At 45.1% G+C, this 23,154-nt stretch overlaps 1 protein-coding gene across 2 annotated transcripts in view; it reads left to right on the forward strand.

Moving 5' to 3' along the window:
- The first annotated feature begins 975 nt into the window (after positions 1-975).
- Positions 976-23,154, forward strand: part of SLCO5A1 (solute carrier organic anion transporter family member 5A1) — a 161,341-nt gene continuing 139,162 nt past the window's right edge. Inside the window, exon 1 of one of the 2 annotated variants that reach the window (XM_004602403.2) lies at positions 976-2,485. In XM_004602403.2, coding sequence (XP_004602460.2) covers positions 1,576-2,485 — 910 coding nt within the window. In that variant the 5' untranslated portion in view covers positions 976-1,575. The remainder of the gene's footprint in view (positions 2,486-23,154) is intronic. The other variant, XM_004602404.2, reaches the window with a different exon arrangement.

Raw genomic sequence — 23,154 nt, forward strand, 5'->3', positions numbered from 1 at the left:
CCTACGCGCCCGTGTGTGTGTGTGTGTGTGTGTGTGTGTGTGTGTGTGTGTGTGTGTGTGCGCGCGCGCGCGCGCGCGCGCGCGAACCCCGGGACCACGCTGGCGGGGTGCGCTCGCTGTAAATAGCAACACCTCCCGGCCGGCCGCCTGTGACCGCGCGGGCTCGGGGGCTCGTGGCGCGGTCTGTGACAGCTTGCCGGCATCTCTTTGTTTGGTTGTGGCTTCCCCACCCCTCCGCAGAGCTAATTGATTTTCAGTTTCACTTGACACTGCGCGCTGGGACTTGGTGTGGGCCGCAGCCTCGAATGCCCCTGGTATCTGTAATTGAATAGATCTTTCGGGCTAGGGGTGGGGAAAGTGTGTGTGTGTGTGTGTGTGCGTGGGGTTATTTTTAGTGTGGGGGAAGAGACAAGCATGCTGACCTTTTTTTTTGCTGCCGCCGCCTGGGGCTTTGAGGACGTGTCTCTAAGTGATGGGACTGACAGATTCACAGCCAGTTGCGCACACGTGCCTGAGCACAAGGATGTCTGTACGTTTCTACACACGTAGCTCTCCTCCTTTCTCCTCCTTTTAAAATTTGGGGACTGAAGGTGTGTTGTGCGTTTGCTTAAAAAAAAAAAAGATTCAACACCACCACCAAAAAAAAAGAAAGAAAGAAAGAAAGAAAGAAAGAAAGAAAGAAAGAAAGAAAGAAAGAAAGAAAGAAAGAAAGAAAAGAAAGAAAGAAAGAAGAAGAAATCCCAAACTTTCCTTTGTTCTTTTGGGGCATTTTCTATTTTGAGGCATGGAGTAGGAGTACAAAAGGTGCAATTAGTTCACTCGAATAAAAGGCAGTGGCTCTGAGTCAGAGCTGCCAGGTTGATAATTATTAACATATAAAAGCAGATGCGCTGTTTAAGGGAAAGGGGCGGGGCGGGGGCAGGTCGGCTGAGACAATGAGGGAGGGTCTCTGCAGACCGCCCGCTGCTTATTGTTCCGGCTGCCAGGCTGCCGCTCGCCGCGCCTCCTGGGCATCGCTCCCCGAGCGCGTCCGTCGCTCTCGCTCGGGACGGTCCGAGTCCACCCGCCCGCCGCAGCCCCACCGGCCCTAGCCCTTCGCTGACCGCCCTCTCTCTGCGTTGCAGGCTGCGAGCTCCACGCCGGAGCGTGTGCGCGCCTCCAGGAACCCCGGCGGCGAGGAGCCGGCTCCTCCCGGGCCCGATGCAGTGCGGACGGTGGCGGTAAGCGCCCCACACTGGGCACCGCGCGTACTTGCTCCGGCGACCACGGGCAGAGCGCGGGCGGAGGGGATGCGCCTGCCGCGAGCGCCCGCTCCGAGGTGGACGTCTCGCCGGGCTCTTGGCAGCGCCGCGCGGACCCCTTTCTCCCGGGGCACGCGGCTGCCGAGCCTCGGAGCCCTGCCGACCCGTGGCATGCCCTGGGCGCCTCCCTGCGAGTGAGGATGCCCGCCGGCGCGGGGTTGCGGCTCCAGACTCGGTCCGTGGTGGCCCCGACTGCGTGGGTTTGGGTGAGGGGAAAGCTGCGGAGTCCCTGAGAGCGTGTTCAGCCAGCGATCGGATCGGAATTCGGAGAGCCATGGACCACGGCACTGGGGTGCAGCCCCGGGCTGGAGAGCGGCTGGAAGCACCCGGCGCGGCAGGAGCTGTCCAAAAGCAGTGCGAACCCGAGTCCCTGAGGTCCAAGAGTTTACCGGTCTTGAACAGCGCCTCCTGCCGGTCAGACCTTAGTCCCGCAAGTGTAGACGCCACGTCCAGCTGCGTGGATTCTCTGGACCACCCGGAGGCGAAGCCGGGCCTGTGTGGGATGAGCCACAGCCCCTCTGCCCCTTGCTCTTCGGCAGAGGTGGCTGGGCTCGCAGACTGTAACCACAGCGTGGACATCAGCAAAACCGTGTCGGTGTCCTCCGCTCTGGCCACGCTCCAGGGGAGAAGGTGCTTTTACGTGGTTCTCACGGATTCCCGTTGCTTCCTGGTCTGCATGTGCTTCCTGACCTTCATCCAGGCGTTAATGGTCTCCGGCTACCTGAGCAGTGTCATCACCACCATCGAACGGCGCTACAGTCTCAAGAGTTCCGAGTCCGGGCTGCTGGTCAGCTGCTTTGACATTGGGAGCTTGGTGGTGGTGGTGTTCGTGAGTTATTTTGGTGGCCGGGGTCGGCGGCCGCTGTGGCTGGCGGTTGGTGGCCTTTTCATCGCCCTTGGCGCTGCCCTCTTCGCTTTACCTCACTTCATCTCACCTCCCTACCAGATCCAAGAGTTGAACGCCTCGGCCTCCAACGATGGCCTGTGCCAGACTGGTAACAGCAGGGCGGCTTTGGAGCCCCCCGCCTGCCCGAAGGACTCGGGAGGAAATAATCACTGGGTCTACGTGGCGTTATTCATTTGCGCGCAGATTCTCATCGGAATGGGCTCCACACCCATCTATACCCTGGGACCAACCTACTTAGACGACAATGTCAAGAAAGAAAACGCATCTTTGTACCTAGGTAAGACTTTCCTGCCTCTTTGGGATAAGCTTGAAGTCTCCAGTGCAAAGGAACCATTTGCACATTTTCTGGGCACATACATACAGACGTTCATACATATGCACCCCTTTATATATACGTGTATATAAAGCTTCAGTTTATTTTATGTTTTGACAGTGTGGCAATGTGGTATGTTTTTAACTTTGGGAAAGGGTCAAATAAGTTGAAAGTTCTTTACATTTATTTTCAGATTCATACTTCACATTTGTTTTTTCCCAAGTAATATGAATATTTAAGCACGAGTGTAGTTCATCTCTTTCTTGCTGCCTACCTTTGGAAAAGCTCAAATGTATCAGTTTATCTTTTGGTTGCTGTCCTTCCAGAAAGAGTCAGAAAGGAATAGAATTTCCTATGGATGGAATAAAATTTTGGCTTATTTATTTATTACTCAAAGTTAAAAAGAGTTTATTAAGGCACAGTGATTAACAAAGCTGTTTGTAACAGAGTTGTTTCAGGCACACAGTCGTTTCAGTACCAATTCCATCACCTGTGTGCTTTTTGCTTATTTACATTTTCATCTACTTTGCTTTTTATTCTTGTTCCAACTAATAAGGTCCTTGGAGTATCAGACTATATGAAGCATGCCTTTTTTTTTGCCCTCATTCCTATGCTTTTTACATATCACATGCAAGAAGAAACAAATAAATAAAAATCAAAGAACAAAACTCTAATGACCAGGTTATCTTTCTGCAGAATAGCACTGCACTGTAGCACTGTCGTCCCGTTGTTCATCGATTTGCATGAGTGGGCACTAGTAACATCTTCATTGTGAGATTTGTCATTACTGTTTTTGGCATATCAAATACACTACGGGTAGCTTTTCAGGCTCTGCCACTCGGGTGGGATACTCTCGGTAGCTTGCCGGGCTCTCCGAGAGGGACGGAAGAATCAAACCCAGGTCAACCCTGTGCAAGGCAAACCCCCTACCTGCTGTGCTATCGCTCCAGTCCTCTGCAGAATATACACTGCAAATTGTAAAACTGACCTAAAACTTTTCTTTCTGCTGGTTGAAGACTCTAAATTTCATTCTCTTGGGAGAAGAATTGTAACTGTATTCTGAAAAGTGGTAGCTTTTCGATCTGGTTAGCTGTCTTGCGTAAGTCAACTCCTGGGTGTAGGGAGTATTGGGGTTAAGTACAGGGTGCTTGTGTGAAGCCAGGCATTGGGTAGGACAATTTTGTTCTGGAAAAATCTTGATGGCTGTTAGTACCTTTTTTCTGTTGGCTGTCCCTTAAATCTTGAACATCTGAGGGACAGATTTGAACTCTTGAAAAAGATGAGTATTAGTCATGCTAATAAGACCTTTATGTTTCTATGTTTTTCCACTGGAATCCAGCTAAGAGACAAGCTTTTACTTTATTAAAAAATGATAAATAAGCAAGTAGTAGCTACACTGCACAGTTTATTAACCACATGCTTCCATCTCCTCTGGTGTGGGAATGGTAAGGTTTCCTTTGGTTTTGTTTTGCGGCTACACCTGGAGGTGCCCCGGGCTTATTCTGTGGATGCAGAGTCATAGTCCCAGCATTTTAAATCATCTTTATACTTGTAGTCAATTATTCGGGCCCAGGAGACACCCTAAAAGTGTTACAGCACATGCAGCGCATGCAGAAGCCCCCGGTTCAGTCTTGGCACTGGGTAAGCCTTTAGCCCCAGCCCAAAGTAAAACAGAACAGAGATGCAACCTTTCTTTTACATAGACATGTTTGAAGAGTGTTGGGATTGAACTAGGGTCAGCAGCATGCAAGACAAATGCCCTACCTTGTGTACTCTCATTCTGGTCCCTAGTCTAGTTTATTTGTACAAAATTCCATATTCTAGATTTATTTGGTATTTCCTCATGGTATCAAATTGTTCCTTGATTTCCCATATTTTTGTATTCTAAAAGTTCAGTTATAAGACTGGATTATACTTAGAGTTTTGGGTAGATTGCGTCAGAGACAATGCTGTGTGCTTTTGTTACATCTGTGTCATTTATTAGTGATGATAAATTGGTCATTAACCTCACTCCTTGCAGAAGCAGTTAGTATATTTAGCGTACAGAAAGACTGCTATATCTTACCCATGACCACATCTCTCCTACAAATGAAAACTACCAGGTGGCAACATGGAACTTTTAAAAAACTAAGATACACATTCACCTTCCATTACCATGGTTTGAACACTCAGATATTTGTTTCTGCAATTAATAACCTACTACTCACTTTCTTTTCTTTTCTTTTCTTTTTTTTTTTTTTTGCTTTTTGGGTCACACCCGGTGATGCACAGTGGTCACTCCTGGCTTTGCACTCGGGAATTACCTCTGGCGGTGCTCAGGGGACCATATGGGATGCTCGGAATTGGACCCGGGTCGGCCGACTGCAAGGCAAACAACGAGAAGTCAGAAAGATTGATAAAAAACATTTAAATAGTGAATGGGGAATTTAAAAAGTAGTCAGGAGGACTGGCTTTGTGAACAATAAAGAAGATATTTAAGTCAGTTATGTATTGGGAAAAACCCCATAACGTAGCAAGCTAACACCATGCACATTCTAAGAACATAATGATAGTCTCTGGATTTGAAAGGGAACCTATAAAACCCACCTTAATGCCCTTGGTTTGATCAGGCTTTGGTGACTTGTGCTTCTGGGTCCTATCTGCACTGTTCTTCTCTCAGAACTCTGCTGAACGTGGAACATTCTTCCGTCTTTTTTTTTTTCTTTTTCTTTTTGGGTCACACCCAGAGATGCACAGGGGTCATTCCTGGCTCTGCACTCAGGAATTACTCCTGGCGGTGCTCAGGGGACCATATGGGATGCTGGGAATCTAACCCGGGTCTGCCTCGTGTAAGGCAAACACCCTACCAGTTGTGCTATTACTCTAGTCCAACATTGAGTGGACTCAGAGATCCAACTCCTGCCAATGAGCGCGCAGTGGAAGGGAAGCTGGGGTCTGGGGTCACATGATCATGGGCTTGCTGCCCTTCAGCTAGTCACAAAGTTTTTTGAGCCTCAGTTTTGTTCTCCATGAAATAGAGAGAGGGCTAGTGAGAACATGAAATAAAGTAAAACACGGACAATTCCGCATGCTCAAGCCACTGTAACTTAACAAGATGCATTTATTCTGAAGCAGAATTCTAACAAGTTTCCCAAAGTATGTATCCTACAGCATTCATAAAAATCAATATAGAAAAGAAGTGGAGGAGGAGGAAGAGGAGGAGGCGGGAAGCAAATATCAACTGTGTAACTTTTCCCCCTTTGTACCCAGCACTTCTCAAGCCCGCCTTGAATGGACTTTATTTCCTCCCTACACTGAGAACTCCACAGGTGCTGAGATTTTGTCTTATTTTTGGTGTTACTTTAGAGTAGCAAAGTGCCCTGCGTACAGTATGAAATTTCTGGCTACTTTTCACTTTGCTTTTGAATGAGCAATTACTGCTAGAAGAATTAAATCTCTGTGCTCTGTTTGTAGTCGCTTTCCCTCTGGGTGGTGTTTTGTGCTATTGATGGAACAAATCTGTGGCCAAATTTCCCCCAGAAAGTGGGTTGGCGGGTAGCTTCAAGTTTTCGCAGTAAATGGAGGTTAAGATCTCAAGAATAAGAAAAAAATATTGAAATACTTACGGAATCAAGGTGTCACTCTAAAAACGATCTACTATTTTCAAAGGCAGAAATATGTTTACAATGTCTTTAAGAAGCAAAATAGGCCTTGTAGAAGAAAATCAAAAGAGTAAGTAGGTTAGTAATTGCAGGAGCAAATATCTGAGTGTTCAAACATAATGGAATGTGAACATGTATCTTAATCTTTTGAAAGTCCCATGTTGCCATCCTGGCACGTTTCACTGTAGGAGAGATACAGTCATGGGTAAGCTGCAGCAGCCTTTCTATGCGCTAAATGTACTAACAGCTTCTGCAGGGAGGGAGGTTTAGTGTTGACCTGGAGCACAGAGAAAGCTTTGTTGGTATGATGAAGTAAGGTTAGTTACTAGATTGGGATTTGTAATTGTATCTCATGGAGTGAGCCAAAGGACTCCTTTAGGGGCAAGAAATTCATTAACCAGAAAGAAGGACTTACATGTGGAAAAATGAAAGAGAAGGATGTATTTCAGGAAGTGCAAGCCACAATTTAATGGGGTGATACTCAGGACAAGTAATGGTTGACTTGGCCACCCATTGGCTGAGCTTTGTGTGGGCACCCCCGTCTCTCCCCCTGAATGTGCTAGCCCTGAATTCACTCAGCAGACAGAGCAGGGCCGGAACCAGTGTAGCAGTGCTGTAGAAAGAGCATCCTAGAGAAAGGCAAAAGAGCTTTCATTTGACTTTACCAATCAAAGCCAAAACTTTATTTATTTATTTATTTATTTTTGGGTCGCACCTGGCGATGCACAGGAGTCACTCCTGGCTCTGCACTCAGGAATTACCCCTCGCGCTGCTCAGGGGACCATATGGGATGCTGGGAATCGAACCCGGGTTGGCCGCGTGCAAGGCAAATGCCCTACACGCTGTGCTATTGCTCCAGCCCCTTAAAGCCAAAACTTTAGAGGTCACAAGATAATTCACTTAACTTCCCAGCCTTTGTTTCCACATGCGGTTGATTTTTTTTCTCCCCCCCTTACTTTAATAGCTTGAGGGTCAGTAGGATTACATGTGGGTAAGTGATTTGTATTTCTGGAAACCAGGGAGTTGTAGCCACACTCTCTGGTGCTCAGCGCTTACTCCTGACTCTGTGCTCAGGGATCACTCCTGGCGGGGCTTGGGGAGGGGGGGTGATAGATGCTTGGGGACTGAACTCCAAGTTGGCTGAATGCAGGCCAGTATTTCTCCCTCTACTGTCTCTCTCATAATGTTCTGCCAAGTTTGGGAGGCAGCACTATTTGTTTGTTTCTGGGCCACACCCAGCAGTGCTCAAGAGCTATTTTTGGCTTTGGTTAGGGACTTGCTCTTGTTGGTGTTCTGGGGACCACCTCACGATCAGGGTGACGTGCTTTGCATGCATTCATGCCATTGAGCTGTCCCTCCAGCCTTCAAGCTCATGTTGAGGGGAGTGGGCAGGGTGGGGAGAGGGAGCTATTTTACCCTCCAGAGTTTGAAAGCCCTTAAACTTACCTTTTTATCATTGTTTAAAAGGGAAGAAACCACGTAGGCAATAAGAACATAATAGGGAAAGACACTCCTTCAAAATGACCTGAAGTGTAAGAAAATCCTGATTAGTCTTTGTTCTAATTGACTTTTCTGAGAACCCAAAGCTTTATCCCCAGAGCTTTTCATAGGCCGACCTTGAATGGCCCTTTTTAGTTTAGTCCATGCGTGTGTGTAAGGCAGAGCTATGCCCCTGAAACATGACTGAGGTCCTTTTGACACTGGGTGGGACTGTGGTGCCCCAATTTTTACCACTGTGGTCTTCGATGGCCCACACTGACTGTGGTGGGGCATTTGATAACCGAGAATGAACCCCGGGACATATTCAGAACTAGTTGTCTTTGTTATTTTAGACAAAAAAAAAACAACCCTTTTTGTTTTGGAAGGACCTTTCTAGTCTTATTAATTGATTTATTTGGCTTCCTCTACAGTGCTTGGGGACCCTGGGGTCACTTGGCCTGCAGGGCAGCAGATGTAGTTCCTGGGGCCACTATCGCCATACCTGCTGGTGCTTCGGGGACCAGGCAGTGTCAGGGATCTAACTCAGGGACCAATGCAAATGTTCTAGTGCTCTGCTCCTGGGCCCCTCTAAGGTTTTTAAAATAATGAAGGGTGCAGGGGGCTGAAGCGATAGCACAGTGGGTAGGGCATTTGCCTTGCACGAGGCTGACCCGGGTTCGATCCCAGCATCCCATATGGTCCCCTGAGCACCGCCAGGCGTAATTCCTGAGTGCAAAGGGTGCAGAGCCAGAACTGAAGGTGAGGCACTTGGCCTTACATGTGGCTTCAGTGTCCTTGACCCTGATTTAAATTCCTGGCACCATACGTGGCCCCTTGAGCACTGCCAGGGGTCACGTGTGAGACAGAGTCAGGAATAGCCTCTGAGCACTGCAGAGTGTGACTCATCACCACCCCCTTAAAAACAACCCAACAAAACACAAATCCCCAAAACAAATAAGGAGAGTGAGCTTGAAACGGGTTGAGTTCTGTTTCATCATTTTAGTAAATTAAAGTATACATCTGTGTGTGTATACACACAGATGAGTATATTTGTGCTCTTTCTGAGATGTGCTATTTCTCAGCAGAAAACTCTAACACAATTTTGTAGTAGTAGGAAAAAGCAATTCACATCTTAGAAAGGTTGTGTAGAGAAATTCTGACCATTTTTTTAGCCATGTTACAGAACCTATAAAATTTTATTTATGCTAATAATTATGCATCTTTATTATATAAATATGCATCTTTCACTGCAGTCTTTTTGTTTTTTATTAGAATTGCTTTCTCAGGGGCTGGGGATATAGCTTAGTGGTAGAGCATTTGCTTTCATGAGTGAGGCCCTGAGTTAGATGCCTGGCAACACACACACACACACACACACACACACACACACACACACACACACACACACACACACACACTCCAAGATCCAAAGCTATTTTTTTGATGCTTCTTCTCAGCACAGTGTTTTCTAGAGCCATAAAACCTAGTGTTCCCATGCCTTTGGCAAGCTATGGGTTACTGCATCTTTAGCAGTAGGTTGCCCAGGACTCCAGTGGTGGAGACACAGAACTGGAGGTGAGGCACTTGCCTTGCATGTGGCTTCAGTGGCCTTGACTGAAAGCCTACTGACATGAAACCTGCTTCTTAGGAGGAGCAGATGAAGGTAGCAGTATCTGCCTGTCCCTAGAACTTCCGATAGGCTGGAAGTGGGTCTATTACTGACCCAGCAAACAAGATTTTCAGGTATGCATGGGAGAGGAAGATCATCAGGTGAGGACCAGTGAGCATCAGTGAGAAGGGTCTCTGGATGTACCCGGCTCATGGGTCATGCTTTGCTTTTTTTGGGGTGGGGGGCGGACAGGTAAGTTTTGACTACACCTGATGGTGCCCAGGTGCTATTCCTGCTCTATGCTCAGGGGACTATGTGGTGCTGGAGATTGAACTAGGATCCACCACATGCCGGGCAAGTGTCTTAACCCCGAAATAATTCTCTGGCCCATCATTTCTCTTTCATCTCTCTCAGGAGCCAGGAAATTTGTGGCTTTTTTTTTTTTTTTTAAGCAATGTTAATAACCTAAGTGCCTTTGTGGCATGTTTTCCTGATTTTTTTTGGGGGGGAGGGGACTTCATAAATATAAGTAAAATATAATTTAATGAATATCAGACTCTATCCTCACTTGAGTTTGAGTTCTGAGGTTCCTGAAAAATGAGTCAGAGGAGAGGACACAGAGGGGACAAAATACACCTTGTAAGCTGACAAAAGGAGCTGTCCCTTGTGCAAATAAACTTTCTAATAACCCTGGCACTAAACTGACTGCAGTGTGTAGCCGGAGCAGTTCTGGCCCTCCTCAGTGGAGCCCCCCTCGGCCACCCTGAGCGGGTGGGACTGGGGACTTGCTAGGTGAAGCCAGAGCCGAGAAGGAGGCGGGGAGCACTGTACACTCGCGCCCAAGAGGCAAAGGGAGTTGTTGAGCTCAGCGCCTGGGTTTATTTTCAAAAGCGTTAGTCATCAATCCCTTTCTTTCTTTTTTTGGGGGGGAGAGAGACAGGGTAACAGGGGCATAGGGTGGCGGCTTGAAAAATCAGGCTGGTGGGATGCGGAGCGATAGTATAGCAGGTAGGGCGCTTGCCTTGCACCGGGCTGCCTCGGGTTCGAGCTCTGGCATCCAGTGTGGTTTCCTGAGTCCTGCCAGGAAGGATCCCTGAGTGCAGAGCCTGGCCTAAGTCCTGAGCACCACCAGGGGTGAAACACGACTTCTCTCTGTCCCCACTTCCCCCACCCCGCCCCCAAATCAAGAGATAAATGTCCATTCTCTGCTAAGACTTCTGTTTGTTTTTATTTTAAATTTACAAGTTCTCCTTTCTCCTTTTGTTGTTGGGATGAGCGGAGGTTGTGTGTGGGGGGGAGTTTTGCTTGAAGCGCTCAAACATACTTTGTTGTGACTCTGGGAACCCAAGCGATAGCCTGGGTGTGCCCGCGAACACGTGGACCGGTGCGGGGGGGGGCGGGGGCGGGGGTGGGGGGGTAGGGGCGTGGGGGAGGAGGGATGGAATGCTTAACCCTGCGGTCCCTCAGGAGGACAAGGTGGCCGCTTTTGCCACTAAGCCATCATCTGGGCCTCTTAACTTTTTTTTTTTTTAATTCTGCTTTCGTTTCTCTTCTCTTGTTTACAAATGTGCTCATCTCTCTATGTAAGCCCCATAAAATCCCTCTGGGAAGTAGGATCTGTGTAAATCATGAATAAATTAAAACAAATTATCCCTAGTGAAAATGAACTCCAGCAAGAATGACGATTGTGGGATTAGAAGGAAAGATCCGGGCACAGCAGGGAGCGGTGAACTGAATGCTGTGCAGCGTGGAACATGGGCAGGCCCCCCCCCTCCTTGCTAGGCTGTGGCTGAGGTTTACGTTTACCTGGGACTCTTCATCTGAATCATAACCCGAGCACTTATGTCACTTTAGTCATGATTGAATTTGTATCAGCTGCATGGTTGTTACTTTTAGCCTCCCAAAGTGGATCTTTTTTTTTTTTTTTTTTGGGTCACACCCGGCAATGCACAGGGGTTACTCCTGGCTCATGCACTCAGGAATTACTCCTGGCAGTGCTCAGGGGACCATATGGGATGGTGGGAATTGAACCTGGGTCAGCCGCTTGCAAGGCAAACGCCCAACCGGCTGTACTATTGCTTCAGCACCCCCCCCCCTTTTTTTTCTGCCAAAAAGAGCTAACTGCATTCAGAGGCCATATTACACAGGCAGCCAATGAGGCCCACGTGTCTGTGGGTCTGTCTTGGAATGCAGGGCCAGACACACACAGGCAAATAACACACAGAACGTTTCCCATTCCCACAGATAAATAGTCAGCATAAGCATCAGTGAGAGAAACTGTAGATCCCCACTCAAAAGCATGAGGGTTTGGGGCTGGAGTGATAGCACAGCGGGTAGGGTGTTTGCCTTACATGTAGCTGACCTGGGTTCAATCTCCGGCATCCCATATGGTCACTCATGCATTGCCAGGAGTAATTCCTGAGTGCAGAGCCAGGAGTAACCCCTGAGCATCACTGGTGTGACCCAAAAAGAAAAAATAAAAAGAGTCACTGTCTCCACATGGAAGGCAGTTGGGAGCCTCTGAATTTTTGACGAGGTATTTATGATATAATTCTCAAATTTTTTTTGTTTTTTTTGTTTTGCTTTTGGGTCATACCTGGCGATGTACCGGGGTTACTCCTGGCTCTGCACTCAGGAATTACCCCTGGCGCTGCTCAGGGGACCATATGGGATGCTGGGAATCGAACCCGGGTCGGCCGTGTGCAAGGCAAATGCCCTTCCCACTGTGCTATTGCTCCAGTCCCTATAATTCTCAAGTTTGATTTTATTGGTCTCCTTCCTCACATTGCCGTGAATTCTGTGGTCTGAAAAATACCTGCTGAAACTCGAATGTGTGTGTATGGGGCGGGGGAGTTTTGCAATGCAAGTTCCGCTTCTCAAAGGATTGGTCACCTGGGTCCTAGTCTGCTAGGACATATTGCCAGTGTGCTCCCAGGGGAGGACCGTGCTGCTGGTTGGAAAAGCATGATTGGGGAAGCAAAAGTGGGAAAACCAAGAATCTTTGACACTTTCCACAGATGCGAAATCTTTCTCTGGGCGGGGCGTGGGAGCCCTTGTTGGTTGTCAGTTACAGATTGAAGTTCTATTTCATCTAGAGGAACTCCACCATCTCTCACTGCATTGTCCAATGCAAAGGTGCAAATCATGGGTGTTGCAGAAGCTGTGGATGTTTTTTTGAACTGCACAGTTCTTTGACATTGTGATCAGGGCTGAGATCAGTGGGAGACGGTGGCTTGGGCAGATGGCGATCATTTTAGTATTAACAAGAGGGAATATTACTCCCTTTCTTCTCATTACCCTGAAGGCTCTGTACTGGTGGGGTTCTCTCAGATGGTTGAGAGAAAACGGTATCAGAGGTAGATCTGTGACCTTACTACTGCCACCACAGGAGAGCTCACTATGTAAGCTTCTTTGGTGGGAGAAGGACGCAAGCAAACTAATCTATCTTCCTTCCTTCCTTCCTTCCTTCCTTCCTTCCTTCCTTCCTTCCTTCCTTCCTTCCTTCCTTCCTTCCTTCCTTCCTTCCTTCCTTCCTTCCTTCCTTCCTTCCTCCCTCCCTCCCTCCCTCCCTCCCTCCCTCCCTCCCTTCCTCTCTCCTTCCCTCCTTTCCTTTTTCTTGTGCCAGGAATCAAGTCATACATGTGAAGCACATACTTTGTCACTAAGTAACATCTCTCGCCCTACTTTTAAGTTTTAAATAACAATCTTTTGGGGGAGTGGGGTGGGGCCACAGCCTTTGGTGCTCAGGAGCTATTTGTGGCTCTGTGCTCTGGAGTGACTCCTGAGGAGTGTGGGTTTGAACTGGCATCAGTTGCATTACAAGGCAAGTGCCTTAACCCCTGTACTAGCTCTTCAGCCCTCTTCTAAAATTTTAAAGAATTTTGAAATTTTGCAGTGAGTTGAGATTTGGGTGACCAATGTAAGAAATGAATTTTGGAGATGGAGGTATCAGTTTTTCCTTTGTCATTGGTGATATGGCAGAAATAAAAAAATAGGAATGATGGGCTGGGTCCTCTCTAGCAGTGATCAAGCCAAGCAAGATTTGTCAGAGATCATCTCATTTAGCCTTTATCTCACTGTAAAGAAAAGTGACTATTTGATGCGAGAGGAAACCAGACTCTATGTGTAAAGGGTTTATGCTATGGGAAACAGTGGGACAGTTCCCTAAAACAGCAAAAATAATTGCCACATGAGTTCACTGCAAATAATTCATTGCAAATAAATTGCAAATTCTATTGCAAATTCCATTGCAAATAAAAAACAAATTGAAAACAGAATCTCAAAGTCCATGAGATCCAAGAAGTGAAAGGAACCCAAATATTCATCAACATATGAATGGTTGAAGAAAACGTAGAATGGGATAGAAAGTGATGTCATAGAAAGGGACATTATTCAGTTTTACTAAAGAAGAAAATTTTAACATAGTCATCTAGAGTGTATGTGAATTTTATGAACATTTTCCTATGTGAATTCAGACAGTTCCCAAAGGGAAATCAATGTATGGTTCCTCTGACTTGATGCTCCTAGAAAAGACAAATTCTTGAAGACATAAAGTAAAATGGTGGCTTTGTCAAGAACTTAAAGATGAATACAAAGGTAGTCTTTGATGGGTTTAGACTTGCTTTTGCATGATAAAAACTTCTGGAGATCACTGACACAGTAATGTAAATATGGTGTCACTGTCATCTTGTTCATCAATTTGCTAGAGCCATCAATTTGCTCGAGCGGGCACCAGCAATGTCTCCATTGTGAGACTTGTTGTTACGGTTTTTGGTATTTTGAATATGCCACGAGTAGCTTGCCAGGCTCTGCAGTGCGGGCGAGATACTCTCAGTAGCTTGCCGGGCTCTCTGAGACGAACAGAGGAATCAAACCTGGGCCAGCCGCGTGCAAGGCAAACGCCCTACCCACTGTGCTATCGCTCCAGTCAATGTGAATATACTCAACATTACAAAGCAGAACACCTAGAAATAGTTATGATGCAATAGTATAGGGGTTTAGGTGCTTGCCTTGCATGCAGCTGATCTCGGTTCAATCCCTAGGCCCCACATGTAGTTCCCTGAGGACTGCCAAGAGCAACCTCTAATGCAGATAGGATGCTGATAAGAAAAGAATTGTGTAAGTTAGTAAACTTATTTTTTTTACCTGAACTTATTTTTATGTTAATAAACCATATGCCTCTATGTATTAAAATAATTACTCCCAGGGCTGGAGCAATAGTAGATTGGATAGGGTTGTTGCCTTGCACATGGTTGACCCGAGTTCAATCCCTGGCATCCCATTTGGTCTTCTAAGCTTGCCCGGAGTGATTCCTGAGTGAGAGTCAGGAGTAACTGCTGAGTACCACCAGAAATGAAACCTAAACCAAAACAAAATAATAAAATAATTACTCTGTAAATTGAACTTTGCAAGAGTCCAGGTCTTTTTCTTTTATTTCCACCCTGTGCCATATCTTAGTACATGCACTTGCAGTGTGCTTGTATGTCTATGAGAATTATTTTCAAACATGTGGGAATTCCAACTAATTCCTTTGGGTATAAGAATATGTGTGTAGACTGGAGCAATAGTAAAGTGGGTAGGGTGTTTGCCTTGTAACCTGGATTTGATCCCCAGCACCCCATAGGGTCCCTGAGCTCACCAGGTGTGATCTCTGAGTGCAGAGCCCTGAGTTAGCCCTGAGCACAGCTGGATGTGGCCCCAAACCAAAAATACAAGAAAAAAAAGTGTGTTATCTGGATCTCAGTCTTCACAGGAAAGCCAAATAAGGAATAAGTCACTCTAAAACAATCGTTCTCAACTAGTGGCTATTCCTCTAAGCCCAGAGACACACTTGGCAATGCCTGGAGTTATTTTTAATTGTCCCAGCTTAGAGGAGCTCTCTGGCATTTGGTGTATTGCTGCTGAACTTCCCCGAGTGCACAGGAAAGTCCTCCACCAGGAATTATCCTCCAAGGAGTAGTAGTCAATTGTCGTGCTCAAATTTTTTTCAGCTTAAGTGTTTAAATCACTCTATTGTGCATTTTGCTTTTGTCTATGTGGGGCATACCCAGCAGTGTTCAGAGGATATGTGTGGCTCTGTGCTGAGGAATTACCCCTGACAGTTCATATGTGGATCCAAAGCTGGTGGAGACAAATATCTGAACCCCTGTACTATCTCTCTAACCCATCATGTATTTCTTATAAGAAGTGGAAATAAAGCTCTCTAGATTATAGGTTTTGAAAGCAATGACTACTTGGGTGAGGAGACGGGAAACATGGCCTTCATAAGCAGAAGTCCCAGGCCAGAGCCAGAGTACAGCATGTAGGGCACTTGCTTTGATGCAGCCAACCTGGGTTTAATCCCTGGCACCCCAGATGATCCCCTGAGCACACCAGGAGTGATCCCTGAGCATAGAGCCAGGAGTCAGCCCTGAGCACTTCTGGGTGTGGCCCCAAAACAAACAAATAAACAAAAAAACAGAGGCAGTTCTTCCAGCAAACATGGGCTAGGGAATGCAGATTTAATTGTGTATTACTATTGAGACATTATTGCTCAGTGGATGCCATTGTATCTATGTTATATTGGGTTTTTAGATGACTATTGAATATAATGTTGTGTGCTATATAAATTATTTTTAGTGGTTGCAGAAATATGAAAGTTTTTATGTTATTAAAAATTTTTTTAATATAGTTTTCTTCTTTTGGGGGGTGGGAAGGTCACACCTGGCAGTACCCAGGGGCAACTACTGGTTCTGCATTCAAGGGTCACTCTTGGCAGCTCGGGGAACCATATGTGGTTCTGGGGGTAGAACTTGGGTTAAGTTGCATATAGTGCAAGGACCATATTTGCTATTCCATGGCTCTGGCTTCTAGAGGAAACTTCAACCATAGAGATTTTCGTATTCTTGAATATGAAATACTAGCATACTACAGATATATAGTGGCAGTACTATATAATAATACTATATATTATATATCACTGTATCACTGTCATCCCATTGCTCATTGATTTGTTCGAGCGGGCACCAGTAATCTCTCTCATTGAGAGACTTATTGTTACTGTTTTTGGCATATCCAATATGCACGGGTAGCTTGCCAGGCTCTGCTGTGCGGGCTCCATACTCTCAGTAGCTTGCCGGGCTCTCCGAGAGGGGCGGAGGAATCGAACACGGGTTGGCCACGTGAAAGGCGAAAGCCCAACCGCTGTGCTATCGCTCCAGCCCGTATTGTATATAATATATATTATATACTATATATTATATATGACAATAATATATAATACTATATATCTTGGCAATACTATACCTTTTTATGAAGGAATGGAATGGTGTATGTGTGTCTGTCTGTCTGTCTGTCTGTGTACAGGCACTAAGGGGAGTGTTTTATTATTTCCCTCTGAGTCAGTGCTCTCGTTTAGAGGTGATATCTTTAGTAAAAACAAAAAACAAAGAAACAAAAAAACAATAGCAACAACAACAAAGCAAAACATTAGGAATTCTTGAAAGCTGTGAAAGGATTAGTCAGCATTCTAAACCAGAATTCACCAACCAAGTAATTGGAACTCAAGAGTTGTAGGATAGGATTAATGAGGGATTTGAGGCCAAGAATTTCTCTTAAGAAGGGAACACAAATTCAAAAGCAACCTTTAGTTTGGATCTCTCGAACTTTTTTATTTTACAGCAATAAGGGATAGGTGGAATATAATAAATGATATATATGTATTTTTTTTTGCTTTTTGGGTCACACCTGGCGATGCACAGGGGTTACTCCTGGCTCTGCACTCAGGAATTACCCCTGGTGGTGCTCAGGGGACCATATGGGATGCTGGGATTCGAACCCGGGTCGGCCGCGTACAAGGCAAACGCCCTACCCACTGTGCTATCACTCTAGCCCCAATAAATGATATTTTTAACAGCAAATATTTTTGACTGCTTAATATATGCCAGACATTATGATAAAGGCTTTAGTATCTTGTTTTATTACCTAACCAGCTCTGTATGACTGCTGCTTTTTAATATGTGATAAAAAGCACACCATATTAAATTTTCCCTCAACCATTTTTAAGGGTATGTGTTAGTTGTATTAAGTATAGTTAACTTAAATATACTTAAATTGGGCAATAGATTGCTGGACAACAGATCTCTCGAACTTTTTTATTTTACAGCACTGAAATTCAATACCCATCCAGTACTGATTTTGTCTCCTTCTGGCCTTAGCCATCATCTTTCTACTTCTGCTTTTAACTTCTTTAGAGACATCATATGAATGGAGTCACTAGTATTTGTCCTTTGGTCATGAGTTTATTTTGCTCAGAATAATATCTTTGAGGTATATCCATGTTGTGATGTGCAAAGATTCTTTTTAAGGGCAATGTAATATTTCATCCTGTATAGTATGTCATATATTGGTTTGTTTTTGGATAATACCCTGTAGTGCGTAGGGGCTTACTCATGACTGCTCAGTGATCACTTCTGGCAGTGCTCAGAAAACCATATATGGTACTAGGGATTTAACCTGTGAGTCAGTCACTTTACCTGCTATTCATTCTATCTCTCCAGCAGCAAATCTCTTTTTTCTTATGCTTTGTTGTTATTTGTTTGTTTTTCTTGGGCCACACCCAATCCTGTGATTCAGGGCTTACTCCCCCTCTATAGATCAAGTTGGAGTTGACTAAGGAAAGTGCCTAAGTCCTGTACCATCTCGGAGACGCACCTTTCAAAGATCCTTCATTGGATGCGCTAGTTGGGTGACCCCTTCCTCAAACACAGCCCCATGTGCGTTGCACCCAAAGCAGAGTCTCTGAATCACGGATATTAATGAGCTTATATATATATATTTTTTTTTATTGAATCACCAAGTGGAGGGTTACAAAGTTCTCAGGATTATGTCAGTTATACAATACTCAAACACCCTTCCCTTCACCAGTGCCCATCTTCCATCACCCCCCCCCCCCAGTATATCTGCCGCCCCCTCCCACCTCCCCAGTCCCCACCCTTGTACGTGATAAGTTTCACTTCGTTTACGCTTATCTCGATTACATTCCATGTTTCAACACACAACTCACTACCGTTGCTGGGGTTTCCCCCCAAAAAGAAAAAGACAGTCCTATTGCCAAGGAGGCATTTGATAGTTCTCCATTGCTAAGAATATAGAGATATTAAGTCCCGCTGTTTGTTACATAACTTTTCTTTTTCCCCCTTGCCCCGCGCCACCGAGTTCATGCCTGTTTAGTAATCGCCACGCTGTCTGACAAAGGGAAAAAAACCGAAGAGGATGGTTATTTCCCGTCATCAGCCGGCGTGGGGCTCTGGCTTAGATGATAGTCTAGTAGAGTGTCTGCAAGCAGTTTCTGGAACCAAAGGTCTTGCGCTTATATCGGCTCCGGCTCAAGATACCACCAGCGTCCCGCTGGTCCATGTACATAATTTTTCCCCTTATATCCCATTCCCACGCCACCAGGTCTGTTTGCTTAATGGACATCACACTATGTTTGACACCACGCCGCGTTTCTTCCCGAGAAAGAAGGATATTTCTTCTCAGCCGGCTTGGGGATATAGCTTAGTTCAGTCTAGAGAGATGGCTACCACTTTGATTGCCTTCAATATTTCAACAAAATAATTATTATTCTTGTTAGGATCTCCCACAAAAGTCCGACCCATTAAGAAGGAACCATTACGTATTGCTGATACTAAGATGACATTAGTAGCGGCCGCGCGGTTTTGGGTTTCTGTTTAAAGTTCAGGGAAAATTCTGTCTGAAATTCTATCACTACAATCTTTTACCCTTTTATGGTGCTCATAAGATGGGAAAACCTAGAGAAATACCGGGCCCCCCGCACAGGCGGAAGTGGGAAAGCGCCCTTGTCCTCCTCCGTCATACTGGGACTGCGGGCGCGGAGAAGTGGGAAAGCCCACGTGGCTGCACTCTCTTTAAGTGTCCGATGTGGGCGGAGACCGGTACTTCCCCACCCTCGATCTCCCGCCAACCGCGCTGCGCATTTGGGTGCGTCTCTCCATTTTGTGCTCAGAGAAGTGGGGTGGAGTCTGTGCTGTGCTCAGGAGAAGTTGAAGGAGAGAGAGAGAGAATAAAAAAGAAAAAAGAGAAACGCCGGGCCCCCGCACGGGGGACCTGGCGAAAACAATGAGCTTATATTTTGACCAAGGCAGTATATGGGCATGACTGCCAATACCTGGAAACACAGGGAAATGGGGGAAGGTTGCCCATTCCTGACTCTGTGCGAGCCTGGAGATTTAAGTCAAAAATCCTGCATACCTCGGATTTTCAGCAGATTACTTATGAATGAGGCTCTCTTGAGCCTGTGAAGTTTGGCTGTGAGCTTGGTGGTGATTAAGTTCTGGAGGTTTTTTGGCTGCCGGGGCCACCTGCCTCTATTCTTATTGTCTAGTTATTCCTCTCAGAGAACCTGGCAAGAACATCCTGCCCGCATGGAAGAGCCTGGCAAGCTGTCTGTGGTGTATTCGATATACCAAATACAGTAACAATGATGGGTCTCATTTCCCTTACCCTAAGAGCCTCCAATGCGGCACCACTGGGAAGAATGAGTAAAGAGAGGCTGCTAAAATCTCAGGGCTAGGATGAATGGAGATGTTATTGGCATCTGCTCGAGCAAATCGATCAATGGGATGATACCGATACAGTGATTATCTAATCCTTTGCTTTGTTTCTTTATAATTCACATATGAGCGAGATCATTTGGTTTTTATCTTTTACTTTCAGACTCACTTCACTCAGTATGACACCTTCCAATTCCATCCAAGTTGCAGCAAGCTGCAAGATTTCATCTTTTTTCATAGCAGCATGGTATTGCATTCACTATATATAGATATATTTATACACACATATATACATATATATGTGCTCCAGGAATTCTAAAATTTTAAATAGTTATATAGTTGAGGTTAATTAAATTTTTTTTTATCTGGATGGTGACTTATATACTTATGTGTATAAATGTATATATCTATGTGTGTATGTACATATATATCTATATCTCACTTTTTGTTTTTATCCAGTCATCAGTTCTTGGGCACTTGGATTAGATTGTTTCCAGATCTTAGCTATTGCAAATGGTGCTACAGTGAAGATAAGTGTGCATTTGCTCTTTAGATTTTAATGCTTTCATATTCTTTTTTTTTTCTTTTTGGGTCACACCCGGCCATGCACAGGGGTTATTCCTGGCTCTGCACTCAGGAATTACCTCTGTCGGTGCTCAGGGATGCTGAGAATCGAACCCAGGTCGGCCACATGCAAGGCATACGCCCTACCTGCTATGCTATTGCTGCAGCCCCGTGTATTCTTCTTTTTTTCAGAGAGGGTTTTTCAAAGCCAGGAGCTATTCCTGGCCCTGAACCCAGGAATTACTCCTAGTGGTTCTTGAGGGATCCTATAGACATAGGGGATCAAAGGTGGGTTGATGTTGCTATTGTGTTCTTGAGGTAGATTTCCAGGAGTGGAATTGCAAAGTGGAATGGAAATTCTGTTTGAAATGTGTTGAGGAGTCTCCAAGTGGGTTTTCAGAAAGGCTGAGCCAGCAACTGTCCCAAAGACAGCAAATAAGAGTTCCTTTTACACTTCCTCTCTGCTTACACTTACTGTTTCTGGTCTTCTTTACATAGACCATCTTGCTGGTGCAAGGTGATATCCCATTGTTTATTTTCTGTTCTTCTAGTAGTGGTCATTCTGATTAGTTTGAACTTGTATTTTTAATATTCAAGTCCCTTTTTTTTGGGTCACAGCCGGAGATGCATAGGGGTTAAACTCTTGGCTCATGCACTCAGGAATTATTCCTGGTGGTGGTCGGGGGACCATATGAGATGCTGGGAATTGAACCGGGGTTGACCGTGTGCAAAGTAAATGCCCTACCCACTGTGCTATCACTCCCTTCAGCCCCTCAAGTCTCTTTTTATGAATGATATTGACCATTTTTTAAATATATTAGATATATTGAGAACAGTTAAAGGTTGATCATTTTTTTAATGTACAAATTGACTATTTTTATGTTGTGTTTGAGGAAATATCTATTTCAGCCCTTTTCCATTTTAAAATCTAATTGTTTTATTTTTAAGTAGCCCATTCTCTTTTGTTGCTGTTATTGTTGTTTCTGTGATGACCTGTAGTTGCACATACTTGATTGCAAAGTTCCCACATTCTTAGTTGTGGTGATCACCCATATAATGGAATAGTTGCATCGCACTGGAGAACACATGCTTAGTGTGGTACTGAGGTTCCCCAACTGCAGAGCTTCCGGGATAGCATGCAGTTAATGAGGTATTGCTGGAATTCAACTCACTGGTCTTTTTCATGCTTGTAAGGCAGGGAGTTACACTGAGTTATCCCCAGACCGCTGATTAGTTATTATTGTTATGCCAAATTGTTGAATTATGGAAATTCTTTAGTCTAGATTTTAATTCTTCATCAGAGAAGTGATTTGCCGTTATTATCTCTCATTATGTTTAGTTGCCTTTTCACTCTGCTCTTTCTTTTCATGCACATATGCTCTTGAGTTTGACTCAGTCTCGGTGTATTGTTTATTTTGATGCTTATCTTTGGGTGTTGTGTCCAAGAAATCATTGCCAAGTCCAATGTCTTAAAGTTTCCCTGCCATGATTTCTACTAGGAGGTTAATATCTTCAGGTCTTATATTTGGGGCTTTAATCCAATTTAGGTACATTTTATGTAGGGCATCATCGAAGGGGCTAGCTTTATTCTGGGTTCCTATTCAATGGCACCCTTTGTTGAAAGGGTGTCTTTCCCAGTTGGTAGTTTTGGTCCCTTATCCTAAATGGACGGCAACCTTTATTTTTCACATTTTATACGTGAGAGAGTTGACATCAAAGAATATGCTCAAGTTCTTCTGAACAAGTGGCATAACCTGCACTCAGTATCATCACTGAAAATCTGAGTTCTACATAGCAACACTGAGAAAGGGAGAGGAAGAAAAAGTATATAAAGTTATGGTGTAATTTTGACTTTTTCCCCCGTTCACACCCAGCAGAACTCAGGGTTTACTCCCAGTTCTGACACTCCTGGTGGGTGTGCTCAGCCCAACCAGCCACTCAGCACACAGCCGTCCCGGGTCCCACCCCTGACACTCCATCTGGTCACCCAAGTACTGCCTGGGGTGATCCCTCAGAGCAGTGGCAGGAGTCAGCCTGAATACTACTGGGTGTCACCCCCAAACAAACAAACAAAAGATCTATAAATCTTAGGATGATGATTCCCAAATTTGGTTCTGTTGGTCTTTGAGATGTCTCAGGTTATTTCATGTGAAATTGTCAATAAAAATTTCCTAGTGAAACTTTAAAAAGAAGTTTCTTTTAGTATCTTTAACTCACAGGGGCAGAGGTGGGTAAAGTCAGGGAAGGAAGATTGGGGGGTGGGCTAACTGCTGCTCCCCCTTGCTGGGTTCAGTGATTTGGCACGGGAAATGTTTTCCTTTTAAATTTAGAGTCATATTTATCATGGGGAAGTTCATAGGACATATGCTCCTGGCTGCTCATGGGACACATTTGTGACGGTCTTATGCCACTTTAGGAATCACAAATTTAGGACTTAACATATTCCAGGTCATTCAGTCTTATCAAAATGCTAAACCATATGTAGATGTCCTATTCGTACTTTGGTAGAAACTCATCTATCATCATTATTATTTTTTGCTTTTGTGCCACCCCAGACAGTGCTCAGGGCTTACTTCTGGCTCTGCATTCAGGGATCACTCCTGAAAGTTCTTGGGAGACCACTGTGATACTGTGTGTTGAAGCCGGGTCAACCATGTGCAAGGCAAATGTCCTATCTGCTGTTGTCTTGGAGCCTCATGTATCATTATTAACATGACTTTGATTGAATCAGAATCTCCATTCCTTTTCTGTAAAATGATCTAGTTTGATCATACCAGAAGGCCTTAT

The sequence above is a fragment of the Sorex araneus genome, chromosome 2, assembly GCF_027595985.1.
Source record: "Sorex araneus isolate mSorAra2 chromosome 2, mSorAra2.pri, whole genome shotgun sequence".
Classification (NCBI taxonomy): domain Eukaryota; kingdom Metazoa; phylum Chordata; class Mammalia; order Eulipotyphla; family Soricidae; genus Sorex; species Sorex araneus.